At 41.0% G+C, this 18,619-nt stretch overlaps 1 protein-coding gene across 7 annotated transcripts in view; it reads right to left on the reverse strand.

The window, feature by feature from the left end:
* The window catches only part of PHIP (PHIP subunit of CUL4-Ring ligase complex), a 121,922-nt gene that overhangs the window by 55,049 nt on the left and 48,254 nt on the right, over positions 1 to 18,619 (reverse strand). For all 7 annotated transcript variants that reach the window (XR_014786602.1, XM_084826952.1, XM_084826951.1 and 4 more), the window contains exons 15-16: positions 18,273 to 18,407; positions 8,926 to 9,054 (exon numbers count right to left, since the gene is read on the reverse strand). Coding sequence is in view for 6 of the 7 variants with exons in the window: in XM_084826952.1 (XP_084683078.1) it covers positions 8,926 to 9,054; positions 18,273 to 18,407 (264 nt within the window). In the remaining variant the exon portion in view is untranslated. The remainder of the gene's footprint in view (positions 1 to 8,925; positions 9,055 to 18,272; positions 18,408 to 18,619) is intronic.

Raw genomic sequence — 18,619 nt, forward strand, 5'->3', positions numbered from 1 at the left:
AACAGGGCACATGGGAAAGGCTCCCCTCGCACGCCCTGGTTTCCAGCAGAATCAGCCATCAGGATCGCTTGGGTGGAAACGCTTTGATGTGGCTTTGAAGTATCTTGCATGCTTATCTGGGTCTGGGTTGGGGTCTTGAAGTTGGTCTTCCAGCCACAATAAGGAGACTCTACTAAAGACTGAAGAAGGAGACGCAGTTCTGAGAATGAGTGCAGCTACCTCGTGGGACTTTTTTTAGGGCTAAATCCAAACGTTTCTTGTGTATCTCCAACTTTGGGTAGTTATGGTGTCTGAGAACAAAGCATCCACTAAAACATCTTTTCCCAATCTGGTGCCTTCCAGATTTTTTGGACTACAACTCCCAGGATTCCTAGCCATTGTCCAAGCCAGGTGGGGCTGATGGGAGTCGAACTCCAAAACATCTCCAAATCCCCAATTTGATGGGGAAACATCCCTATCAAATTGGGGAAGGCTGCACTAAAGGAATCTTAAGATCCTCCACAATCTGTTGTTCTAAGGCCAGAGTAGGCAATCTGGTATCCTCCAGATGTTTTGTATTACTATAAACCCAAGCCAGTATGGCCAATGGTCAGGGATTATGGGAATTATGGTGAAAAACATTGGGAGGGAACCAGATTGGATACCCCTGATCTAAATTGCAGAATGTTTTCACAAATTGTTAAGGTTTTGTGTGGGGGTTACTATTTAGAGGTGCAGCCCATTATGAGAACTAAGGCATTAAAGGGCACTGGGCAATGCACAGCTTTCTGAGATTTCATTTCAAGGGGGGGATTTGTCTTTTAAAGAACAGTTTAACTATTTTAACCTGGTGTTTTATTCTTTTACCTTGTTGTTCACCACTCCGAAATCTTCTGGTGTGGAATGGAATATAAATATTGTAAATAAATACATACATACATAAAATGACACTCCACAAGATAGGGTATGCACTGGGTCCTGAGTGGGAGAATGCAAACCTAAAGACAAATGGCTTTGGACAACCAAGATTAAATTTTGGCAGGGACCAGAAATGGTGGTCTCTTTAGAAAGTGCTGAGCCGAAATTGTCCTATAGGGAGGGTGCCTCCGCTAAATTGATTAATTCTTCTGGACTGCGGCAACAACCAGAATTAACAGGCTCTGGTGTAGACCAGCTGGGGTGCTCTATTGCTTTGTTTGAACTCAAAGAGGGGTGATTTATGGTAGGAGTTTCCCTTGAAGCTATAGAAGACGCTGCCATTTATTTCTGAGGATTCAAATGTGTTTTATTTTCTTATTGGCAGGCTTGCTGGAAGAGTGTTGGACCATCAGACAGAGTAGAGAAGGGAACAAAACAGTTTTTTTCAGGAGGAAATACACAAAAAAGAAAAGCAGTGAAAAAGATAGCACTGGTAAGATGTTCTGGAGAAAGAAAAATAGGAAGGCTTGAAGAAAAGTGAGATACCTAACATCAGCACAGACCAATTGCAGGAAACAGAACTGAGTAGGAACCAACAGGAGAGGATAGGCAGGTTGCTTACCTGTAACTGTAGTTCTTCAAGTGGTCATCTGTGCATTCACATATATGGGCTCTGCACCTGCGCTGAGCCTCTTTTGGGAAACTTCTAAAGCTGAGGAATGCTTCTGGAGGGAACTCTTCCCCACTGTCCACTGCGCATGTCCAGCAGGTTCCCGCCCGTTCCCTCAGTTTCTTGAGACCACCTAGTGAGGCTTCAGATCCAAGGGGAAAAATCACATCTCAGTACCAACATCGAATTCTACATTGACACTGAAGTGGGGACAGTGGGTGGGTCGTGTGAATGCACAGATGACCATTCGAAGAAATAGTTACAGGTAAGCAACCTGCCTTTCTTCTTTGTGGTCTCTGTGCATCACACATATGAGCAATTAACAAGCTCATTTACCAGAGGTGGGTAGGTCTCTCCCTATAAGATCAATGATAGCACTGCTTGCCCAAAGGCACAAGTCTGAACGTGCTCTGACATCCAGTTTGTATTGCTTTACAAACATCAAAGGCTTTGACCATGTTGCCGCTTGACATAAGTCCAATAATGGAACACCTTTGGCTGTAGTCGTGGCAACCCCTCGAGTTGAATGCACCCAGATTGGAGACGGGCGCGCCAAACCAGACAGCTCATAGGCTAAGGTAATTGTTTGTACAATCCATGAAGCTAGCCTTTGAGACAACACAGAAAGACCCTTCTTAGGGCCCCCGCAGCAAATGAAAAGTTGTTGCTTCTTACAGGAGGAGGATGTCCTTGACTTATAAAAGGCCAATGCCCTTGTGACATCCAAAGCATGTAGCTTTCTCTCCAGCTCAGAAAACGGCTCTGGGGAAAAGGTTGGCAATGAAACAGATTGGTCAACATGGAAATCGGAGACCACTTTTGGTAAAAAGTCAATGTCTGGTCTCAAGTCAACTTTGTCCTTGTGGAAAATTAAGTAGGATAATCAATCCGCAAAGCACAAATTTCACCAACACGTCCAGAAGAAGTGATAGTCACTAGAAAGGCAATTTTCCAGGACAACAACCGGAGGTCCGCTCAAAGGGTTTAAACAGGAGAGCATGCAAAACAACAGAGAGGCTTCACTGAGGCTCCAGGGGCCTCACCAAAGGTGCTGGGTTCTTTAACCCATGCAAAAACTACTGGGTAGTGGGGTGTGTTAAAGCTGAAAGCCCCTGCATTTGCCATCTATAAGCTGAGAGAGCTGCTATTATTAATGAAAGCTTCAATCCTTTCTGAAACAGGTGATGAAGAAACAGAAGAACATTTTCAACTGATCCCATAAATGGATCAAAACCATGAAGTTCAGCAAACTTTGTAAAAGAAACCCACTTAGATGAATAAGACCGGTGTGTGGCCAGTTTTCTAGTCGCATCAAAAATAGTTTGAACCTCCAAAGGGAACAGAACAGGGTTGCTTACTGTCAGATTCTCCAGGCTGTGAGTCTCAGTGTGTCAAGATCGGGGTGTTAGATCCTGTCCTAATCCTGAGAAATTAGATCGGGAGTCTGAGAAACTGTCTGTTGACCAAGTGAAGCAGAACCGTACCATGACTTCCTTGGCCACCAAGGGGCGATTAAGATGCAATCTCTCCCATCCTCTGTTAGCTTCTGAAGAAGCCTTGAGAGAAGTGGGAACTGAGGGAAAAGGTAAAATAATTATCATGGCCGGCGCAGTTGGAAAGCATCACCCAATGACGAACAGCCAATCCCTGCCCTTGTGCAGAACCTCTTGCAAATTGCATTTGATGGAATCCCAAACAGGTCTATTGCTGGATGTCCCCATTTCAGAAAAAGACAATGTAGGGTGGTCAGAGACATCTGCCACTTGTGGGAGGACTGATGCGACCGGCTCAGAGTGTCCGCTAAGACGTTGTCCCGTCCTGCAATGTAAAGGGCATTCAAGAAAATGTTTCACTTAATTGCCCACTCGAACACTTTCATATTTAAAGCTACAAGTTTGGAGAAGTGTGTGCTTCCTTGATTCCTGATGTGCCAAAGCACAGCTGTATTGTTGTTGAGGAGTTGGACATGTCTGCCTTGAGGGTAAGGCTTGAAAGCATGCATCACTTTCCAGAACATGAGGAATTCCAGAAAGTTGATGTGATACTGCTTCTGCTTTGGAGACCATGTACCCTGTATTTGGAGCAGACCATAATGTGCCCCCCATCCCGACAGGGAAGTGTCCATTGTTAATGTCCTCATAAGGGAAGGCTGAACAAAAGGAAGTCCCTGACACAGGTTGTCTGGCTGCATCCACCATAGAAGAGAATTGGCTATTCTGTCTGGAATCTCTAAACGGCAGCATCTTGCATCTGTGGTTGAGTCAAAGCTGCGGAGCAATCAATCTTGCAGTAGCATCCGAAGCTTTGCCCATCAAACAACCATGACAGTAGCTGCCATATGGCCAGGAGTGTTTCGATCATATGAGTGGTTACTCACTGACGAAAGTATAGCATAGTGGTTAAAGAGAGTAGCTTCTCTTGCCTCTGCTGAGGGAGATACACACGTGCAACTGGCAAATCCAGTACGAACCTAATAAATTGGATCCTTTGAGTTGGCCATAAAGTTGACTTTTCTTCATTGACATATAGGCCCCAGGGCCCCCAGAAAGTTCAGAACAATCTCTTTTTTAAAAAAATATATTTTTATTTATTTTATCTTTATAAATGAAATAAACAATACCAAGAATACCAACAACCTGATCAATACTACAATTTCCCAGCAATACAATATTCTTATGAGGACACAATAATAACAAAAAGAAAGAGGAAAAGAAGTAAATTAAAATAAAAGAAATTTCTTTCCCTTTCCCTCCCCCTTAAAGGATTACGTTTAAACTCCAATACCCCCCGGCCTCCGATGCCATTATATTTTAAAACTATAACATTCACGATCTTACAGTTTAATAAGCAACCTTACATTTCAATATCATATCATCAATCTTATATCAAAGAAACAGGCCTACAGTTCATTCCCAATAACCTATATTAATAATAATGATGATGATTAAAAAGAAATATAGTGTTATATAATAATAAAACTTAAAATAAACCTTCAACAATCAGTAATATATTTTATACTAGATATATAAATGCATGTGCACAACACACCCTCCAACAATATATTTAAATACAGCATATCTATTTTGGAATAAAGAAATAAAAAAGAAAAGCAAGAAAAGAAGAAAGATGAAAGATGAAAGAGAATAAACAAATATATGTATAATCATTTATCTTCTGACCTAGCCTGGATCATGTAGACTAAACATAAACAGTTAATAGAGCTTGTTTAAAGATTCCAGTGAGGCTGTAACAGAAAACTCACGCATTTTTACGTTCAGCCATGCCTCCGCCATTTCATGATTTAGAAACTTCTTCATCTGACCTTCAGACACAATGCAAAGTGTAGCAGGATATTTTAAGTATTGTTTTGCCATATTTTTCGCTTTGATGAATTGCCTTCTTTTATTCGCCACCAGGGAGAATTTATGCCAATGACGTCATTCTGAACTTTCTGGGCAAGATGAACTTGTTCAAGTTCCATAAATCCAGAACTGGATGGAGTCCCCCATCCCATTTCAGGACTCTAAAATACTGGGAAAAGAACCCATTCTCTGGATGGTACAGAAGCACTCTCTGAATTGCGCCCTTTTGGAACAGAGTAGTGGTCTCCAAAAACAAGACTTCTGATGGGGGTGTCACTCGAACAGTGCCCAATGGGGAGAGGGTATGGAATTCTATTTTGTAACCCCGGCTGACTATACCTAACACTCCATTGTCTGTTATTATTGTTTTCCAGGTGGAGAGGAATGAAGCAAGGATGGAACGGAAAAGGAGCTGACTGGGAAAGCTGCATACGGTAAGCATCAGAAAGTCAAAGCCACCACTTAGACAGGGTGTGTGTGTGCGTCATTCCTACCACATCCCTGACGATATTTAGAAGAGGGAGCTTGCTTCCACTGCAGCTGCGATGGTATCTTGGTATCCTGGTATCAAGGATAGCAATCAAACAGCTGCTTGGTGGAATAAGGCTGTTGAGAACGGAACCACGTACAATGTTTATAGGGTTGCTGCTGCTGCAGAAACTCAAGACCCATTTTTCTGGCAGTTGTTTTAGCCTTTTGGATGGAGTCTATCTGTTCTGGCATTGAATAGCCCCTCTCCATCAAAAGGTAGGTCTACCACCTTCAAGAGGGCTTCCGGAGTCAGTCCAGCAGATTGCAGCCAGGCATGTCTCCCGAGAGTGATAGCGCCAACCATGCACTTAGCGCAGCAAAAGTTTGACAGCTTCGAGATGGAAAATTCTAGTCGGGTCTTTCTGATCATCTGAAAGATACGCACACAGTGAGCCTATTTTTTCCCAAAGGAAGCAATCATGGCCTGATAATTGGCAAGATGCAATCCAAGAGCAGCTGATGAATACAGGCATCAACCCAAAAGATCTAATCTCCTGCCTCCTTTGTCCACGGGTGAAGCATGGACTTTTGGAGATCGTGCCTGTGACAACTCAATGATTATCAAGTTCGGACATACAGAAAAGTTGTGTCCTTCTCTTGGTCTCAGTACAGAGACTTGAGTCTCTTGGACATAGGTGCCATCGAGGATGGGGCCTTCCATGACTGATGAACCATTTGAAGGACAGTCAGGAGGAAAGGGGCTGCCACTGGCTTCGATGATTCAGAATGTACTGCATCAAAAACTGTATCCTGAATGTGTTGTTCAGGTTGCTGAACCTCAATCCCCAGAGATTGAGCCATCCTGCTAACCTGCTCTGAGAAGTGGAACATATCCTCAGAAAATGCTCTGACTTGGTTTCCTGCCACATCATCCAGGGAGGGAACAGAAGGCGGTATAGATAAATAAGATGATGAATCAGACTGGTAATCATCCACCGAATCACAAGGTGATAATGGCCCACTGACTGTAAAAGACATTTGGTCTGCTGGCCCCATAGGCAGGGGTAGGAGTGAATGGTCTGGTACTTGCACCTGCAGGTGAGGCGAGCTGTTTGTGGGTCCTCTGGCTCCTCTAAAGATGAGGACGAAGGGAGCATCAAAAGAGGTGGGAGAAAACCATCCTCTGCTGGAGGATGAGGTATAGTTGCTGAGGGACAAGGGTGGTATCGGGGAGAAGTCGCTCCAAGATACCTTGTACAATTATAATAGTGCTCTCAATCCTGAGAGCGATGCCATCCCCGAGAAGGTAATGAGTCTGAGTAGGGAAAGACCATTCGGAACATCTATCCCAGTCTTGGTGTGGTGATTGTGACATCTCTCTGTGATAACATCCATACTGACAATCTGCATCCAGAGACCCAAATGACTCAGGAGAGCCCAATCAATGTCTCAGCTCTGGGCCTGCAAATGGAGATGGAAGCTGTTGATCCCAAAGGGTCAAAAAACGTCGGTCCTGATGTCAGGAATCATCTCCCAATAAATAATAGGTAGACTGGCCATCTCAGTGTAGAGAAGTTCTTCGGTCCCAAGGAAGCGTTAGTGGGGAAGACACTTCCACAATTTCTCCCTCCAAAGCCGTACAGATAGGCTCCAGTATAGGGGCAGTCAGTAGTGGTGGAATCGGCAATTTTATTAAAGGCGGTGTTGGAACCCTTGTAGTTGAAGGTTTATCAACTTTTTTTCGCTTTCTGACCCAGATTTTGGATTTTTAGCTTTTTTAGAAAGCTTTTTTGCTAACAATATCGTTACAAAGCACCCTGGTCCACTGCCAATAAGGCTCTTCTCCAAAGCTCTGCTTTCAGTCTATCCGACCAATTTCTCCTCACCCGCTTAGTGAAGACTGGCAGAATGAACACACCTTGGGTAAATGTGATTCTCCCAAACAAAGCAGACAGAGAGAATGTGGATCAGTTGGAGGCAACTTGCTCCCACATTTCACACATTTCCAAAATGGAGCTTTAGAGGCCATACACAGCAACAAACCACAGCTGCAGCTCGTCTGATGGATGAAGACAGGCGAATAACGATGAAAAAACATATATTTTTTTTCAAAAATGTAAAGGAACAGAAACTAGTAAGAGAAAAAACAGGGAGGAGTCTTCAAGAACTATTTGTAACCACAATTGTTCTCCTAACATGGACAAAGATCCCATAGAAGCAACTGCCTAGGCGATCAAAAGAGAACTGAGGGAACAGGTGGGAACCCACTGGACTTGCACAGAAGGTGGGGGAAGGGTTCCCGCTGAAAGCATTCCTCAGCTTTAGAAGCTTCCCAAAAGAGGCTCAGCACAGGCGCAGAGCCCATATGTGTGATGCACAGAGACAACGAAGAAAATAAAGTAATCGAGGCCACATGATTCCCGTCTTCTGAGTAGTAGTAGGACACAGAACCCACACTGGATGCCTCCCACACTAAATAGGAGAACAGGAGGTTTGTCAGCCTGTGAATTCTCCTTCTGCTTGTTCATCAGACAGTTATCCAGACACTGGGCAATTCTGTCTCCATCTACCAGGAAGTGGCTTCTTTAAAAAAAGATTGTGCTAGGGGACACTGAGGCACCTCCTTGCAAGAGTCAGCCAGTCCTTATCCCTAAAACATGCCAGAAAGAGAGGACCCTAGCAAGTAGGATCACAAAGCAGCCATTCAAAAAAATAAAGAAGACTATAAGAAAAAACAGAGTGGGTGTCAGAAACACTCTCTGGTGAACAAGTAGAATTCACAGGTTAAAAAAAAAATTATGTTCTTCCCACTTGTGGCCCTTGAGTGGTCCAGACACCAGGATAGCAATGCCTACAAATGCCCAGGTAGGGAGAACATTGTCTGAACTCAGCTCCACCACACTCTGAAATACCCTACTACTGAAGGCAGCTTCATTTGAATGGAAAGAAAAAAGATCCTGTAGTAGTTAGTGAAACTGGATGGCTAGGGAATGAGCAAAGATCCCTCCAAAGATCCCCTCAGAGAGGAAGTAGAGGCTGCCTCCCAGGTTCTTTACTCAAAGAACCTTCCTCCTGGTGGACAGAGAGATGATCAATCCATGTCTGAAGCAATGAAGGCAACATAAACAGAGAATTGCTACTGTATCTCTAAAATCATGATTAAAATGGAATTAACAGATCCGAGGCAAAACAGTGTCAGGAAGCTTAGATTAAGAGTAGGAATAATTGTATTAATTCATTATTTCCACCATACGTTAGACAGCATATTTTATTTCAGCAGATATATTCTCTTAGTATTTTCCCTTAAATATTCTAAGTGGCAATTGAGTCATAAAGCAGAAATGACCTACAGAAACACACTCGTGCCCTTTAGGTGCAATTAGAGAAAAGATTGAAGCTAGAATGCAAATGTATTGGCATTTGGATATAAACTTCAGCCATGTTGGAAGGCCATGTGATCAGTTGGTTAAAGGCAATACAAAAGCTAAAAGTTATACAAATTTAGATTTTTTTCCTGAACAATACCTTGTCATATTTGCTACTGGAGCCAAAGCCAAAGATCAGAAGATGACCATGAGAGTCTGTACATGCAAAATGCTGGCCATCAGGAGAGCATTTGCAGTCGAACACTGCCCCATGTCCTTGTCCTTCGATCTGAAATACAGCAGCACACAAATTAACAGACTACTAGAAAACTGTCATATTATTTCCAAACAGATGACCATGAGAAACCTATTTAAAAAAGAAGTATGCTGTTAGATGGAAACTACATTCAACACGTCATTTATTTTTTTCAGGTCATTTGTAAGCAAAGTCAGGCAAACCATTAATTAATTAATGTTATATTTCCTATGTCTTGGCATTTTAAGAAAAGGCATATGTTTATTCAAATTTATTAAGTTAGTGTTATGGAAGAATATTCCATATTGTTATGGAAGTAGTTTTCCACCACTGTCTGCCCAATACGCGTGTTAAGCTGTAATACTAAAGATATACTGCTAAGAAACAAGTCTCATTGAACTTCTGAGTAAACATGTTTAGGATCAGGCTATTAAATTAACTGTCAAAATAAAAAGCTGTAAGAAAAAAAAAAACACTCCACCACATATCAGCAAAACAGTTGTCTTCAGTGTCTTCTCATGTCTTACTCAGAATTATACACAGATTTGAGTCACTAATCGTTCTTGGCCTTTCTGATAGACTGTAATGGAATTCTATATACTTTGCACTGGCCCAGCATTTCCCACTACAATTAGATAAGTTACATGGATAGCTGAATTAGCTGTTTCCTCAGTTCAACTGACTGCTTGCAACTCATCTGAAGAACTGCAAATATTTTTAAAAGAATTTTACCTGATACTCATTTTCTGTTTTCCAGTTCCATTAATCCAGAACAAATGGGTTTTTGTTTTTCCCTGTAACCTGTCAATCAAGCACAGGTGACCAATCACCACTCTGAACTTCATACTCTAAGTACTCTACCAATATTCCCAGCTGCGAAATAATTTCAGTAGCACTTGAGCAAAAATTCCTGCCTCCTAACTATAGCAAGACTATCATGCAGAAATGCAAACAAAGGAACGGGGGGGAAATCCTTTCACAAATAATCCAACTAACTGACTATTAAAATACCTGACACAGAAAATGATAAATAGTCCTATCCCTGACTGAGAAGATACTAGAACAGATCCAGCAACTGTTATAACTTCACACTCTTCAAAATCCTAGACCATATCTGAATTACTAGAATTTTGCAACAAAATTAGATGTGCTTCCATATTAGCAAACAAAGTCACAGTAATAAATTCATTACTTAACAGTAAATTCCATTTATTTCAAGTGACATGGTAAGGGTTTGTATAAGACTATCTATTTACTATTCTACCATAGAAGAATGTTTACATATTGTTGAAAAGAATAAGCACCATTTGTTAACGACAGCTATTTAAACTTTTGTGTCAACGCAGGCTCTTTTGAAAACCTTATTCTGAAATGCAAAGCCACAATTCTGGAAAAATGGCAGATGCTGCCTACGGAGAAATATGCATATAGATGCATATTACAATCTACTTCAATGCCCAGAAAAAAATAATTACATTCAAGGCTCCATACAGGAAACATACAGAGTGGGATACAAAAGCTGTATGTGGACTTCTACTTGTGTACCAGAACTTTTGGAGGGAGGGGGGAACTTTCCACTGCAGCACCTCATGTCCCACCAAAATCTGCTCCTGAAGGTTGGATAGGCCTTCTCATGCAGTTCCCTGTGCAGTATGACAGGCCAAAAGTGAAACGTTGCCAAAAAAAATCCTGCTTTGAAATCACTTCAGGCATATACACGGCCACAGAATTTGTGACCTTTAACTATATAACTTTAGAAACCTCAATAAACTCTCAAGCACTTTGATCTCTCACTACCTTCTGTAAATGAAAAGGCAGCAACTGAATTATTTTGGTTTCGCTGCAGTATACGGAACTTATACGAAGATGTTTTGTTTGTGGTGTTTGCCTTCTCTGGACCTAATCCTGGCACTCTGGTATTAAATCAGTAACAAGAGGTTTCTACAAAAAAGTTTACAGATAGTTAGGAAGATATGGTGTACCACTATCTAGGCCATGTTCTACTACATTACATTGTAGTAGTAAGCAATGGTCTCTATGTTTCCATGGGAAAAAGTTACAAAAAGGAATCAACTAGCAGAAAAGCATAAAAAGTATAACAAAAATTAGTCTTATCTGTGGCAAAATTTTAGACTTTGCTATCAAAAGGAAAGGTCGTTGGATCTTGTGTGCAAATCTGGTCCACATCTGAACTAAGGAGTAAACTAAATGTGATGGCAGCAGCCATGTCTACTTTCAACCCCATTCATGAAAAGCGAGGGTGGGGTGAGAGTTTAATTTGGTGAATCTTCCTGCCCTCCTCATCATACTTCCCTCTAGGGTCCAAAATGCCAGTATCAAAGCTGAATTACAGTGAGGTAAGGCAGGGTACAGTTTAGTTCCCCTCATCCATATGCGCATCTTGGGGTTAAAACCATATACACCCTGCTTAATATGTGAACAAAAGACATATGAACCAAAGTGGCTGCTGCCATCCTAAAGGGCCACATATCTTCGCCCATGTGATTATTATGCCTGATAATTAAGAACCGCTTTGGAGGCCTTCCTCTGGGTGCCGCCCACTATAAAAACAATTCAGGAATATAAAAAGCTACCTAATATTGAGTCAGACCATTAAGAACAGGAGTTGTGCTGGATCAGACCAAAGATCTATGTAGTCCAGCATTCTATTCCCACAGTGGCAAACCAGATCCTCATGCGAAGTCCAAAAGCAGGATATAAGTGTAATAGCACTTTCCAACTCACGTTCCCCAGCATACTGCCTCCGATACTGGATGTAATGTATAGCCATCATGACTTGTAGCCATTGATCGCCTTATCCTCCGTGAAATTATCTACTCCCCTTTTAAAGCTGTCCAAGTTGGTAGCCAATATTACTCCTTGTGGTAGTGACTTCCATAGTTTAACTGTGTGAAGAAATACTTCCTTTTATATGTCCAAATCTCCCACCCTTCAGGTTCATTGGGAGCCTCTGGATTCTAGTCTTACGAGAGAGGTTTTCTTCCTATCCACTTTCTCCACATCATGCATATTTGCATAGTCATTGTTCATCTAGTTAGTCTCTAAACTAACTGGCAGGTGGGGTCCAGGGAGAGGGCCTTTTCAGTGGTAGTGCATTTATAGTGCACTCTTCAGACAGGTTTGTAAGGCACTAATATTGGTGCCCTTTTAAGGCTCAGGTTAAGCCCTTTTATCACAAGCCTTTTAAATCGAGTGATTTTGCTTTTATTTGATTGTATTGTCTTCATATGTCATTCTGTTAGTGCAAATGACCTTGCGCTAGTGGAAACTAGGTTCTGAACTATGAGCAAAAGAAGAATCCAACTAAAATTACGTTTGCGCAAGTGTGGTTGCGCAAGCTGTTTAACACTGTGCTTGTGCAATGCATTGCGCAACGTCGTGTGGAACCCACTGTACAATGCGGTGTGCAGCCCATTGTGTATTCCACTTGGGCCACACAACTACTTGCACCCATTGCACAAGAGTAATGGGCAACCGTTTGTGCGATGGAAAGGTATAGCAGAGCTCTGCTAGAGATATTTAAGTTTGTGGAATGTCACCATTGCATGCTGCCCAATATTCTATTATTTCAGTTGAAGGGGGTTGGGGGGTTTTGTAATTCCAAACCACTTGAAAAATGAAGTATATATATTTTAAACATTGGCCCTGTTCAGATGATTAATAAGCTGAGGTATAAACGAGAGCTCCATCCACATCATATAGCCACTTCATTCCTCCCTTTGAGCAAAGGGAGAAGCAAGAGTGGCTGCATACTATTTCAATAATTCTACAGTTCTTTGGGAAACTATAGTTTAGAAACACAGAAGTGTTTGAGAGATATGTGGAGGCTTAAACTATTCTATTGTCAATATATAAACATGCTTAGGATATATATTATATATTAACAGCTTATGTGAGGAAGAAATAGGTATACTGTCAGATGGGGAAGGAGAGGCATTAACAGAATTCTGTTCTCAATTTTATATATATAATTCAAAGTCGGAGTTAGTCAGTCATCCCTTTTTGACTGCCTTTCTGTTGACGGATTCTCACGAAACACACTTCATTGGAAAGCTCTTGACACGCAGATTCCACAAACAACACTTTTCACTATAATTCAAAGTCAGGACTTTATGTCCATAAATCTTTTAGTGAGGCAGCTGTACATGCTAATGCTGGCAAGGTCATTCTGTCTCCCAAGAACAAGCACTGTGACTACATCAACCAGATGGTATTGGACAGAATGGAAGGCAAAGAAAGGACCTACTTTAACACAAAGTCACTGGCAATGATGCCAGGCTCAATGTACAATACCCTTCGGAGTTCCTAAACACTCTCAACCCAAGTGGTTTGCTGCCAAGCAAGTTCACTCTGAAGAAGGGCACTGTCATCATCCTGCTAAGGAATCTGGATGTGACTCAGGATCTTATCAATGGTACAAGGTTAATTGTGCTTGCTATGCATAACAACCATCTACATCAGAAAGCCCTCACTGGACAGGCTAAGGGCAAGCAGATCTTTTTGCCAGGAGTCGGTCTTGCACCTACTGACTCATCTCTCCCGTTCCAATTCAAGTGTTGCCAGTTTCCCATTTGGCTGACCTTTGCCATTAGCATCAACAAGAGCCAGAGACAGACTATGGAGCAAGTTGGCATCTATCTGCCTACACTTGTCTTCTGTCTTGGACAACTCTGTGTTGCTATGTGTTTTGTGCACTCATTAGCAAATCTCAAGATTCAAGTTGTCAATGGACCAGAACAAGGATGTTGCAGTGGCTGCCCTGGAGTTTACACCAAGAACATTGTATTTAAGGAAGTTTTGTAAAGATAAAAGATGTAACACTTTGAATGTTTCAATAAACACAGTTAGTTAAGCTAAACCTTTAGTCAGATTTGATTTTTCTCTGCAAGCCATGTTCATGGGTAACCAACTGGTTATCCTATATTTCTAAATGCTACATTATATAATTCTCTGATCCTAAGCATTTTATTGAAATTAAGTTTCTTCTATATGAAGGAGGACCTGTCAAAAGAACCCACTTCCTAGAAGACTTTAAAATAAAACAAAAAACAAGCTAGATGTCAAAGCTGGTCAAAGCTCAGCAGATACCTCGTGAATTGTACCCTGAAGCGGATTTCATGACAGGCATACTTCTATTCCATAACAAATACATCTAAGTTATCCAATGTGGTACTCATGGAAAAAAAAACATTAAGAACTTAATTTCATCTTCCTTACAACTCACATCAGTGTTACTGTTAAGACTCAAGACGTCTGTCTGCAAATTTATTAAACAGGATTAGTTTACTTGGAAAAGTCATCTGACCACCCAGTTTAATAGGTTTTGCTTAGGGTTAATACAACATTTATAGCCTGATCTTATACATGTTGACTTGAAACAAAGTCCTGAGTTCAATGGGACTTCCTCCCAAATGCAATCTAAATGGGAGTGAAGCCTGTAAAAGGTAAAAGTGAGGAAAATTACTGAATAGCATCAAAAATATGAAATACATAATTTCTAAATTAAGAATAGGTTTCCCACAACTTGTGTCGTTTAATTACATTTACAGCAAAATTATGGTGTCCCCCACACCTCCAAACAGAAGCACCCTATGATAAAAGAACACAAGAAGCAACTTTTGGGATTTTGCTGGTTCACCTTTTTCTATTCCTTTTATATAGCACTACCTTCAGCAAGAGACAATGAAGAATCTAGGGGATTTTTTTAATGAGTATAAGATGGGGAATAACCATGAGTACTGCTTGATTTACCAGTTTACAAGAACCCATTTGCTCTGAATTAGTAGATAGTATCATACTATCCAAAGAGTCTAGGCAAAAAAAATCCAATTATATTTCAATAAATCTCAAATGCTCTTTTAAAGTTGTATTTCACACAGAGTTTAAAAATGAAGAGCATTAGTATCAGCAGAGCCTATTTAGTGCCATGTTCAAAACAACAATTATATACAAATCATTCATACACAACTGTTACAAAACGGAGGAAGTAGATCTGATTCCTTCATAAAACAGGCTTACAGCTATGGCAAATAAAAATTGTTCCAGGCAAACAGACAGTGGTTGTCTTTGGACGATCATATCTTGCCTTAATAAGCTGAGATATGAACAAGCCTTTTCCTTGTGCATATAGCGTTTTTGTTCCTCCCTTTGCATGAACAGCATTTAAACCAGGATGTCTCTAATCAACCAAGTTTCCCAGTTCATAAGATCAACTAACTATGGTTGATTAGAGACTTTGTGAAGGGGAGGAGAACACAGGCAAGGATTTATTCATATACTGATTTATTAAGCAAATTGTCCAAATCAGGCTGCTGAATTTCTTCTTCTTTCAGACTACCGATCTACAACAAATACTGATGTATATACACTAATTAACATTTTTGTGGCTTTATTTGCTACTCTGGTGTAGAAATCAACTCATCTTAACATATTCCCATATATACTGGATTTCCAATTACAAAATTAGAGTCAGTGGCCTGCTTCAAGACCTAATGAACCCGCGGAAGATAAGCCATGGTTTAATCGGTCTGAGCTGAAGCCTTGTGCCTGTGTCCTCCTTTTTCTCCCCTTTCACACTTGGCTTTGGTTCCAATATCATGGCTTACTTAAACCACAGCTTCCCATTACATCTGAACAGGGGAACTGGTTTGATCCCTGCTTAATCATCAGAATATGAAACCACATCCCCAAAATTCCTTTACATGGTTCTGCCGTTATATGTCATCATTGCCCATACAGGTTAAAATGCTCCTAAACACAACGAGCCCCACCTAGGGCTCCTGTTCTTCATCTCCTACCTATAATAAATTAATTTTTAATTATGTTTTCAAGTTATGCTTTCTAATGTTAAGCTGTCCATTTACACTCATATCATCTACTGACTGGTATACAGTTTTGTTCTAGTTAAGATGCAGTAATGCATTCTTATCCATTTTTAGTCAGTTATTGAAACACTAATTCTAGGTTTAAAAGTTTACGATGTTACCCAAACAGACCAAATCATTATTCTTGTACATATGCTTTACACATAATACTAAGGCATAGTTTATCTAATTACAAGTATTAACAGCACATATCACATTCCATTGGTACAGCCATAGATATGATATAAACACTGGATCTATCAGAACACAGCAGGCAATAGCTCTGTATCCAAATACCTATACAAAACTTCGGCGAGTTTGGAACATCCATTGTATGTTCTGGGAACGTGGGCTTAGGTGTGTCATCAATATGTGGATGACACCCAACTCTAACTCTCCTTTTTATCTAATTCAACTGTGGTGAGGCAGTTGATGTTCTGAACCAGTGATGAGGCAGAGTAATGGACTGGATGAGGGCCAAGAAACTGAGAATCAATCCAGACAAGACAGCGAAACTGTTTGTGGATAGTCTGCCTGCCTGGTTATGAAACAGTCTGTCTATTGCTCACTCTGTTCTGGAGGAAGTTACATTCCCCCTAAAGCAGAGGGTGCACAACATTTCTGGCCCTGAGGCCAATATTTGGTTTTGGCAGGGGCTTCACATACACATGCATGTGCATGCGCACACACACACAAATCTTGCCATATTACTTTCCCTGTTAGAGGCCTTGGCGGTAATTTCCCATTGCTTTCCAAGCATCCCCTCCAACATGCCTCCAGGTTTCCAAAATAATTTCATAAAATTAATGTAACTTCATAAAAAGTAATTATGGAAATGGATGTCACTTATCTTATTATTTTCTTTTAATGTAATAGATTTGATTAATTTTGTTTAAACACCATGCCTCACCAATTCTTCCCTTTAGTTTAATTCCCCTCTACCTCCAACATCAACTTCATTTTGAACTTTAAAAACAAAACAAAACCCAGTACACTCCTCTCACTTTCTTCTCAGCAGCAGTAACAGCAAAGACACTCAGAGGATCATAGAGCCCTCACAGTAGCTGCCAGAGCATATTCTAATACAGGGGTGGGCAGAAAGTAGATCTCTAGATGCTTTAGACTTCAACTCCCAGCATTCTTAACCTTTGGCCATGCTGGCAGAGGTTTCTGGGAGCTGAAGTCCAAAACATCTGGAGATTAACCTTCTGCCCACCCCTGTCCTGGAAGATGCACTGCCCCTCTGAGACTGCCTTCCTAGAGCAGCACAGAAGCAGGTAGCAACTCCAGGAAAAATTAGCAGCAAAATACACCCTTTAAATTTGGGAGGCAAGGATAATGGGGGCCATACAAAATACCACTGGGGGGGGGTGCATGCACAGGCTGTGCAATCTTGAACTAAAGGATGAGTTCCATAGATTTTGGGTGCTCTTGGATCCATTGTTTGTATTCATAGGTGGCCTTGGTGGCTTGGAGCACCTTTTATTAGCTCATGCTGATATACCAGCTACAACCCTAACTGGACAGGGATAGCCTTGCAACAGTTATTAACACTCTGGTAACCTCCTGTTTGGATTATTGCAATGAGTTATACATGGAGCTTCCTTTGAAAACTATCCACAAACTTCAGTTAGTCCAAAACAAGACAACCAGACTGTATTGTCCAGCCCCAGTTAACAATCATATTATGCCAGTACTTTGCCATCTGTACTAGCAGTCCATTTCCACATCCAATTTAAAAGTGCTGGTTTTAACCTAAAGCCCAAAGCCCTAAATGGCTTGGGGCCCCATTACCTGAAGGAGCATCTTCTCCCACATCTATCAGTCTGGACCCTATTGTCATCATCCAAGGCCCGCCTCCATGTGCTCCCGCCAAATGAAGTGGGGTGGGTGGCTACATAAGAGGGACTTTTCAGTGGTGGTGCCCCATCTGTGGAATGCGCTCCCCAGAAAGGCTCGCCTGGCACCTAGGTTATAGTCTTTTCAGCACCAGGTGAAGACCTTTTTATTCTCCCAGACATTTTAAGAGCTATCTTTAGTGCTTTTAGATCTTAGCACTTCTACTCTGCCGCTGGTTTTTATTTTTGTGCTTTTATCCTTTGCTATTTGTTTTATTATGTGCTGTTTTACTGTCTACCGTTTTATGTTTTATATTTTTAATTTACCCAATCAGAGAACTCTGGTTATTGGGTCATATATGTATAATAAATTTCATAATCCAGATGATAAACAGGACCTCTAGATTGGATACAATGATGTACAATGAACAGACTTGGCCTGCACAAGCATTATCATTTTTTTTTGGTTTCAGGATTGACTTAACTAGGTAAAAATTAGATTTTTAATACAAGTAACTAAAATATTTACCATGTTGAAGTATGATCGGATTTTTACTCCTTTTGCAAGATCCCATACGATGACATTTCCATCATGGCCAGCAGAGAAGAGAACTCTAGGATCAAAAGGGTGACTCTCAAGTACAAATACTTCATCCTCATGACCCTGAAATATTTTTTACATTAAGAAACAGAAAACAGTTCAGTTGAACATGTGGCACCGTTATTTTTTCTGTAGTAGCACATCAACTGTGAAACTTCCTCCCAAGAGAGGTCAGACTGGCTCCATCCCTACGGTGTTTTAGACAGGCAGTAAAAAATTGTATTGTTTCACCAGGCCTTTGACTTTTAAAATTGTGTGGTCTGTTTTTTAAAGAA

The sequence above is a fragment of the Heloderma suspectum genome, chromosome 1 (genome assembly GCF_057233095.1).
Source record: "Heloderma suspectum isolate Gila_16-S chromosome 1, 16-S_ref, whole genome shotgun sequence".
NCBI classification, from domain to species: domain Eukaryota; kingdom Metazoa; phylum Chordata; class Lepidosauria; order Squamata; family Helodermatidae; genus Heloderma; species Heloderma suspectum.